The following is a 10,000-nucleotide window of genomic DNA, read 5'->3' as shown; positions in this document are numbered from 1 at the left end:
ATCACCATCACCACCACACTCCCGTCTATCACCACCACCACCACACTCCGTCTATAACTATCACTACCACCACACTCCCGTCTGTCACCATCACCACCACACTCCCGTCTATCACTATCACCACCACACTCCGTCTATCACCATCACCACCACACTCCCGTCTGTCACCACCACACTCCCGTTTATCACCATCACCACCACACGATCCTATCACCATCACCACCACACTCCGTCTGTCACCACCACACCCGTTTATCACCACCACCACCACACTATCCTATCACCACCACCACCACCACACAATCCTATCACCATCACCACCACACTCCCGTCTATCACCATCACCACCACACTCCCGTCTATCACCATCACCACCACACTCCCGTCTATCACCATCACCACCACACTCTGTCTATCACCATCACCACCACACTCCCGTCTATCACCATCACCACCACACTCCCGTCTATCACCACCACCACCACACTCCCGTCTATCACTATCACCACCACACTCCCGTCTATCACTATCACCACCACACTCCGTCTATCACCATCACCACCACACTCCCGTCTGTCACCACCACACTCCCGTTTATCACCATCACACGATCCTATCACCATCACCACCACACTCCGTCTGTCACCATGACCCCACACTTGTCTATCCCCTCACACCACACTCCCGTCTATCACCATCACCACCACACTCCCGTCTATCACCACCACCACCACACTCCGTCTATAACTATCACTACCACCACACTCCCGTCTGTCACCATCACACGATCCTATCACCATCACCACCACACTCCCGTCTATCACCACCACCACCACCACACAATCCTATCACCATCACCACCACTCCTAACAACATCACACTCCCTTTCAACACCCTGTCAACACCCCTACCATATGGATGTAGATTGATAAAACAGATGTTCTTAACATAACTCACTTATTTGAACCATATGAAGGTGAAATTAATGACATTTGCATTGTATGATAAAATTCGTAGTACAGTTGGTATTGTAATGCATTTATTGTTATACAACCCTTTGGAAAATTCCTTTATATAATGTTTACGTGGTTTGTATAGTGTAGTTTGTTATATAACATATTACTGTACAAACCATAAGAAGGTGACACTGTATGCTACTTACTTGGTTCTGTAGCACAGTTCGTAATCAAATGGGTGTTTAACTGCATTCATTGCTGTATAGATTTTAGGAAGATGATGGCTTATATATATAGTAAGCTTTGTAATATATTAAGAGTTCCACTGTATCTAAAGTATAAGCCATAGGATGATTATTGTATGAATACTACATGGTTTGTGCGGTCCAGTTCGTCTGATGATGATGATGATGATGATGATGATAATGATAATGATAATGATAATAATGATAATGATAATGATGGTGATGATGATGATGATGATGATGATGATCGTTTATGTAGTAAGGTTTGTATTATAATAAGTGGTCTACATCTACCCCTGTATGAACCATAGGATAGGGATGTATGGTGGTTACGTCATTAATAGAGTATGGTTTCAAATACAATGTATAATTATAATAATGTATTATACAGTAATAAGTGAACCATAAGATAGGGATATATGATGGTTACGTCATTAATAGAATATAGTTTCTAATACAATATATATTCTACTGCATCTTCTGAACGAAATTTAACAACGTTTCTTACCCCTTTTTTCCTTCCTTCCTTCCTTCCAGCGGCCTAGAACAAGACGGACGTGGTGTCCAGCCGGTGTACCTGAGCTGCTCCTCAGGTCGAGTCGAGTGGCAGTACCCTCGCGCGGGCCTCAGAGTCATCCTCAAGTCCCCCCACAAGGACCGGGACTTCCAGGCGTGCATCAAGGGCGACTCGAAGTTCGAAGGCGCCAGGATCTACGTCGAGGGGTACCGCTCCCTCCTGCCGCTGTTCGCCCTCGACGACGGTCGCCCTCAGGAGCTGGTCCGCTGCTTCACCAGCTACAAGGGCCAGGCGGCGCTGTACGTCGAGGCCGAGCCGAGTTCGGACGACCTGAAGAAGGAGGTCGCCGCCTTCGACTACGACCTGCAGACGCTCGGGAAGGGGGAGCTGTACGACCCTCTCGAAGGTTTGTTTCCTCTGTGTTTGTTTCCTGTGTGTTTTTTTGTTTGTTTTTTTTATGGTAAAGGAGAGAGGATGGGAGGAAGGGAGGGAGAAAAAGAAGGGAGGATGGGAGGGAGGGAGAAAATGAATGAGGGAAGAGGAAGGGAGGGAGGGAGAAAAAAGAAGGGAGGGAGGGAGAAAATGAATGAGGGAGGGAGAAAATGAAGGAAGGGAGGGAGGGAGAAAAAAAGGGAGGAAGGGAGGGAAGGAGAATGGAAAATGAAGTGATAAGAGAGGGGAGAGAAGGGAGAGGAGAAGAAATGAATGGGGAAGAGGAGGACGGGAGGGAGGTGAGGAAAGAAAAATGAGGGTGGAGAAGGGAGGGAGGGGGGGAGAAAAGGAATGAGAGAGGGAGGAAGGGAGGGAAGGAGAAAATGAATGAGGGAGGAAGGGAGGGAGGAAGAAAAAGAAGGGAGGGAGGAAGGGAGAAAAAGAAGGGAGGGAGGGAGGGAGAAAATGAATGAGGGAGGGGGGGAGAAAAAGAAGGGAGGAAGGAAGAAAATGAATGAGGGAGGAAGGGAGGGAGGGAGAAAATGAATGAGGGAGGAGGAAGGGAGGGAGAAAAAAGGGAGGAAGGGAGGGAGAAAAAGAAGGGAGGAAGGGAGGGAAAGAGAAAAAGAATGAGGAAAAAGGAAAGGAGGGAGAAAAAGAATGAGGGAAGAGAGTGAGTGAGAGAGAGACAGAGAGACAGAGGCAGAGACAGAGACAAACAGACAGAGATAAAAAGAACGGCGGAGCGACAGGGAAGAGTGCCTCTATGTCTGTAACGCAAATATTAAACTAAATAAGTTCTAATCGAAATAAAGAGCAAGACGAAGAAAACTGAAAACGTCTGAGAATAAAAAAAAGATGTCGTGTTCTGTCTTTTTTTCCAGTTGGAATAATAGCCAGATGTTGAGAGAGAATGAGAGAGAGAGAGGGAGAGAGGGAGAGAGGGAGGGAGAGGGAGAGGGAGAGGGAGAGGGAGAGGGAGAGGGAGAGGGAGAGGGAGAGGTAGAGGGAGAGGCGAGAGGGGGGGGAAGGGGAGGAGAGGAGAGGGAGAGGGGAGAGGGAGATGGGAGAGTGAGAGGTAGAGGAGAGGTAGGGGGGAGGGAGAGGGGGAGGGAGAGGGAGAGGAAGAGGGAGAGTGCGAGATGATGAGGGGGAGGGGAGGTGAGAGGGAGAGGGAGAGGGAGGAGGGAGAGGGACGAGGGTGAAGGGAGAGGGAGGGGAGAGGGATGAGGGAGGGGAGAAGGGAGAAGGGAGAGGGGGTGAGAGAGGGAGTAGAGAGGGAGGGAGAGAGAGAGGAAGAGAGATAGATGAGAGAGAGGAGAGAGGTAGAGAGAGAGAGAGAGAGCGAGAGAGGCAGGGAGAGAGATACACCCAAGGAGAGGAGAGATGAGAATAGAGGAGAGAGAGGGGAGAGAGAAGAGGAGAGAGAAGAGAGGGGAAAACGGGGAGGAAAAGAGGAAAGAGAAAGAGGAAAGGAAAGAGAAGATAAAGAAAGAAGAGAAAGGAGATATAAGCGAAAGAAGTGAAGGACAGGAAGAAAGGCAGAGAAAGAGAAAGAGAGAGATACAGACAGACAAATAGAGAGAGAGAGACGGAAGAAATAATGAAAGACAGACAGACAGACAGACAGACAGACAAAAAGACAGGAAGATTAAAAATAACATGAACGTACCTGACGCACTCATATTCGTAATATTTTCCTCCCAATTACATGATTAACTTCACCAAAGAAATAAAATTAACGATTATATTTTCACCAGAAATACAAATAACTTCACAAAACAAGTCATGGAATTGTCACATTTCGGTGTTATATTTTGCTCGGAATTACACGATTAACTTCGCAAAACAAGGACTATAATTGACGTTTTCCGTTGTTGAAGTTTCATAAGAACTGCACGAATAACTTCACGAAGTTTGAGGTGTCATTTCTTTTGGATTTGATGAAGTTGTAAAAAACTGACACGTGTCAAATTCTCTGGAAAATGTCTGTTTCTATTAAATGTTAAATGTTTTTTTTAGCCATTTATATCTAGTTTGTTATTGCGTTTGTATCTATATTTGTGTTTTTGTCGATTTACATTGATGTAGATAAATGTTTTTATCTTTGTTTGCATTGAATCTATATTTGTATTTATATTTATTTACATTTATATTCATATATTTTTGTTTACATTTATATTCATATATTTATCGTTGTTTACATTTATATTCATATTTATATTTATCTTTAATGACATTGTAATCACATCTATATTTATTTATGTGAACATTTTTATCTATATTTATTTATATGAACATTTTTATCTATATTTATAGTCCTCTCTCTTTACATCCGCATTCATATCTATATCTAGCATTTTCCTCTGATTTTTATCCTCACAATTTACATCCGTCGATCCCAACCCGACCCTTGAGGCGCTATCTGCCTGTAGGATGCCCCCGAGTGTCCCGATGCCCGAATCCCCCTCGATCCGGGCATCTGGGCATCTGGTAATCGCATCAATTTGGCGCAGCTCGTGCCCGGATCTCGCTGTGCGCCCGCCCGCCCGCCCAGCCCACGCGCCCACCGACACCCACGCGTTAGATGGGGGATGGGGAGGGAGAGGTAGGGGGATGGGAGAGAGGGATGGGAAGGGGAGGGGAGGAATGGGAGAGGGAGAGGGAGGGGAATGTGTAGGTCTGGGATGGAGCGGGAGGGGAGGGCTGTTGGGGGCTAGGGTTGAGGGGAGGAGGAGGAGGGGGACCTGACAAGGGGGGGAAGGAGGAGGAGAGAGAGGAGAGGAGGAATGGGGGGAAGTGTGTGAGGGGGGAGGGACGAGGAGGAGACAGAAGACGAGAATTGAAGAGACAGAGACAAGGCCGAACAAGAAACAAGAGAGACAGACAGACCACAGACACACAAGGAACGAGCGAAAGAGAAGAATTTAAGAGGAGGCGAAGAACGAATAATAGCAACAAAAGCAAGAGAAAGAAGAGTCCTTCCATATCTCTTCTCTTCCTCCTCGCCTCTTCATTTCGTCTTCCTCTCCATCATTATCGTTTCATTCTTATTTATCTACTTATTTACATTTTTACTTATGTTACGAAGGAACACGAAGAACATTATGCATTCTGAATGACAAAGCACTCTACCGCCTTGATAAAATGTTTAAAAAAAGACGTTCTTTACATTAGATATTTTTTTCTCTCTCTATAACGGGCACGTCATAAGATCTGTCTGGATGTCTTTTGTTGATGGTGTTATTTTAAGTGAATGGGGGCTGTGATAAGGGGGGGGGGGGCTTGTTACGTGCACGTGTCTAGAAGGTGTGGGCTTGTGTGTGTGTGTGGAGTTGGTGTGTGATTGTATGTATGTTATATATATATATATATTTATATCTATATATAAATATATATATATATATTTTCATATATATATTTATTATATATTAAATATAATATATATGTATATGTATATGTATATATATATTTACATGTTGCATACGTCGTGTGAATGTGTGTGTGTGTGTGTGCCTGCGTGCGTGCGCGTGTGTGTGCCTGTCTGTCTTTGTAGTTGAGTTACTAGGTGTGATCGAGACCGCGCGCGCGCGCGCGCGCGCGTGTGCTTATGTATCTGTATGTGTATGTGTTGTGTGCACGTGTTCGTGTGTGTGCGTCGAGGGGAGTGACTGTAATTGCCACGATTACAGTTGGCGACTGTCCCGACGCCCGCTTTGTCCCGCACGCCCTCCCGACCTGCATGTCCTCCGCCGCGCAGGTTTTTCCCCGCCGCGCCGTGGTGCCTCGTGTGGCTGCCCATCAACTCGCTGTCTCGAGGAAATAAAGCGCGAACAGAGGAGCGAGTGAGAGTGGGGCGTTGTGGAAAGTGGCGTGCGATGTTGCAGCGGGGCCGCCGCTCGCAAGTGTAAACATCCTCGCTTGGAAACGGAATCTGAGGGCACGCTCGCTCGCTCGCTCAGGCCGCGCACGCACGCACGCACGCACGCACCGTGGGCTGCGCGTCTGCTCTTCCTCTGCTTCGTCTGTTTCTGTTGAGGCCGCTCCTTATTCGTCCTTTTTTCTTCTTCTTCTTCTTCCTCCTCTTTCTTTTCTTCGTCTTTTCTTCTTCCTCCTCTTCGTCTTTACTTCTTTCTCTTCTTCTTCTTCGTCGTCGTCGTTTTCTTCTTCTTCGTCTTCATCTTCTTCATCTTCATCTTCATCGTCTGCTTCTTCTTCTCCTTCTTCTTCTTCTTCTTCTTCTGTGTTACCCCATTCTTCTTCTTCTTTGTCCTCTTCCTCCTCGCCTTCTTCTTCTTCTTTGTTTTCTTTCTCCTCGCCTTCTGCTTCTTCTTCTTTGTCTTTTCTTCTTTTCTTCTTCATCTTCTTCCTCCTCTTCGTCTTTTCTTCTTCCTCTTCTTCTTCTTCGTCTTTTCTTCTTCCTCTTCTTCCTCCTCTTCGTCTTTTCTTCTTCCTCTTCTTCTTCTTCGTCTTTTCTTCTTCCTCTTCTTCTTCTTCGTCTTTTCTTCTTCCTCTTCTTCTTCTTCGTCTTTTCTTCTTCCTCTTCTTCTTCTTCTTCTTTTCTTCTTCCTCTTCTTCTTCTTCGTCTTTCTTCTTCTCTTCTTCTCCTCTTCCTCTTTTCTCTTCTTCCTCTTCTTCTCTCTTTCGTCCTTTTGCTTCTCTTCCTTATCTTCATCCTCTTCCTCTTCGTCTTTTCTTCTTCCTCTTCTTCTTCTTCGTCTTTTCTTCTTCCTCTTCTTCTTCTTCGTCTTTTCTTCTTCCTCTTCTTCCTCCTCTTCGTCTTTTCTTCTTCCTCGTCTTCTTCTTCGTCGTCGTCGTTTTCTTCTTCTTTTTCGTCTTCTTCTTCCTCTTCATCTTCTTCTTCTTCATCATCATCGTCTTCTTCTTCTTCTTCTTCTCCTCCTTCTTCTTCTTCTTCTTCTTCTCCTTCTGCTCCTTCTTCTTCTGTGTTACCCCATATTCTTCTTCTTTGTCTTCTTCCACCTCGCCTTCTTCTTCTTCTTCTTTGTCTTCTTCCTCCACGTCATATTATTGTTATTATTATCATCATCATCTTTCTCACTCTTAATATTTGTTTTCCATTTACGAGAATTGCTCCTAGAACTGAGGCATTCATGTGCTTCTATCTTGCCCTTTGATTCTTATTCACAAACTGCATGCAAGTGGCAGTCAATCCTTTGCAACAAGCTGTTATTCTGCAACCAATCCCCCTCCTCCACCCGGCTCACAATCTCTCTCTCTCTAATCCATTGCATTTATCGTCTCCCTCATTTTCCAATCCACATCTAAAGAGGCGGGGCTTAAGTACACCACACGGTCTTAAAGACACCAATGTAGGATTGAGTCTTACGAATGTAGGATCGGGAGTCTTACGAATGTAGGATTGGGAGTCTTACGAATGTAGGATCGGGAGTCTTACGAATGTAGGATCGGGAGTCTTACGAATGTAGGATCGGGAGTCTTACGAATGAAGGATCGGGAGTCTTAGGAATGTAGGATCGAGTCTTACGAATGAAGGATCGGGAATCTTGCAATAATGCACCGTTGCATCTTTAGTATGAGGCGAGAGCGGGTGGGCAGCCGGCTGGTGGGGGTGGGGGTGGGGTGTACGTGCCTGCCTGGTCGACCTCTCGTGTTTGGAGATGTCCACTTCTTGGGAGGGGGGAGGGGGGGCGAGAGGGGAGGGGAGGGGAGGGGAGGGGGAAGAGGGAAGACGGCTTTGGGCATTAGTTATTAAGGGTTTTTTCGGTTGGGTTTGGGGAAATGTTTTATGGATGTTGCTGTTCTGTGTGTTTTTTTTTTTTGTTTTTTTTTTTGGGGGGGGGGGGTTTGGGATTTGGGGTTAATAGTACCGAGTCGTTTTCGGTATATTTATTTGATTTCTCTCTCTCTCTCTCTCTCTCTCTCTCTCTCTCTCTCTCTCTCTCTCTCTCTCTCTCTCTCTCTCTCTCTCTCTGCTGCGTGAGTGTTGTATTTATTTACATATATTTACGCACGCATCACTCTATCTACCCAGACATGTCTCTTCTTTTATTTCCTTCTTCTTTCTCTCTCATCTCACAAATTGAAATGAGTCTAAGACATGAAGACATGTTTTTCTTTCTTTCTCTCTCATCTCACAAATTGAAATGAGTCTAAGACATGAAGACATGTTTTTCTTTCTTTCTCTCTCATCTCACAAATTGAAATGAGTCTAAGACATGAAGACATGTTTTTCTTTCTCTCTCATCACACAAATTGAAATGAGTCTAATACATGAAGACATGTTTTTCTTTCTTTCTCTCTCATCTCACAAATTGAAATGAGTCTAAGACATGAAGACATGTTTTTCTTTCTTTCTCTCTCATCTCACAAATTGAAATGAGTCTAAGACATGAAGACATGTTTTTCTTTCTTTCTCTCTCATCTCACAAATTGAAATGAGTCTAAGACATGAAGACATGTTTTTCTTTCTTTCTCTCTCTCTCTCTCTCCTCTCTCTCTCCTCTCCTCTCTCTCTCCTCTCTTCTCTCTCATCTCACAAATTGAAATGAGTCTAAGACATGAAGACATGTTTTTCTTTCTTTCTCTCTCATCTCACAAATTGAAATGAGTCTAAGACATGAAGACATGTTTTTCTTTCTTTCTCTCTCATCTCACAAATTGAAATGAGTCTAAGACATGAAGACATGTTTTTCTTTCTTTCTCTCTCATCTCACAAATTGAAATGAGTCTAAGACATGAAGACATGTTTTTCTTTCTTTCTCGCTCATCTCTCAGATTGAAATGAGTCTAGGACATGAAGACATGTTTTTCTTTCTTTCTCTCTCTCTCTCTCTCTCTCTCTCTCTCTCTCTCTCTCTCTCTCTCTCTCTCTCTCTCTCTCTCTCTCTCTCTCTCTCTCTCTCTCTCTCTCTCTCTCTCTCTCTCTCTCTCTCTTTCTTTCTTTTTTTTTCTTTTTTTCTTTTTTTTTTTTTTTTTTTTTTTTTTTTTTTTTTTTTTTTTTTTTTTTTTTTTTTTTTTTTTTTTTTTTCTTTCTCTGTTTTTCTTCTTTCTCTTTTTTTCTTCTTTTTCTTTTTTTCTTTCTCTGTTTTTATTCTTTCTCTTTTTTTTCCTCTTTCTCTGTTTTTTTCTTTCTCTGTTTTTTCTTCTTTCTCTTTTTTTCCTCTTTCTCTTTTTTCTTCTTTCTCTTTTTTTGTCTTTCTCTCTCTCTCTCTTCCTCTTCCTTCTTCTCCTCCTCCTCCTTCTTTTTCTTCTTTATTCTCCTCCTCCTCCTCTTCCTTCTCTTCTTTCCTCTTCCTCCTCCTCCTCCTCCTTAACTTCCTCTTGCCATTCCTCCTCTCCTTCTTATTTTTCCTCCTCTTCCTCCTTCCTCATTTTTATCTTCATTTGCATCATCATCTTTCAACTTCATCTCTTTATGTTTTTACTGTGTCATGTCCTCAATAATAGAGGAAAATATAAGCAGGAAAGGATTTTCTGTCCTTAAAAATAGGAAAAATCATTTCTTATCAATATATATATATATATATATATATATATATATATATATATATATATATATATATTTCACACATAAGTCTAAGACATGAAGACATGTTTTTCTTTCTTTCTCTCTCATCTCACAAATTGAAATGAGTCTAAGACATGAAGGTATTTATTCCTCTCTCATCTCACACACACAAAGAACATATATATAAAAAATCTGAACAATAGTCCAAGGCAGTAAGTAGTATACCCCGAGCGCGCGGGCGGGGGACATAAAACCAGGTAATGGGAATGTCATTGCTCTTAGCTGGTGTGCGGACAGTCTCTCTATTTCTCTTTCTTTCTCTATCTATCTATCTATTTATTTATTTCTCTCTTTCTTT

The 10,000-nt window shown here is 43.5% G+C and overlaps 1 protein-coding gene across 1 annotated transcript in view; it reads left to right on the top strand.

Moving 5' to 3' along the window:
- LOC122254061 (meteorin-like protein) overlaps positions 1–10,000 on the top strand; it is a 42,494-nt gene that overhangs the window by 20,506 nt on the left and 11,988 nt on the right. The window contains exon 2 of the mRNA XM_043017539.2: positions 1,739–2,124. Coding sequence (XP_042873473.2) covers positions 1,739–2,124 — 386 coding nt within the window. The remainder of the gene's footprint in view (positions 1–1,738; positions 2,125–10,000) is intronic.

Source organism: Penaeus japonicus, unplaced genomic scaffold (genome assembly GCF_977035675.1).
Source record: "Penaeus japonicus unplaced genomic scaffold, GWHDUDI00000001_assembly GWHDUDI00000041, whole genome shotgun sequence".
NCBI lineage: Eukaryota > Metazoa > Arthropoda > Malacostraca > Decapoda > Penaeidae > Penaeus > Penaeus japonicus.
This window is presented reverse-complemented; position numbering and strand designations above follow the sequence as displayed.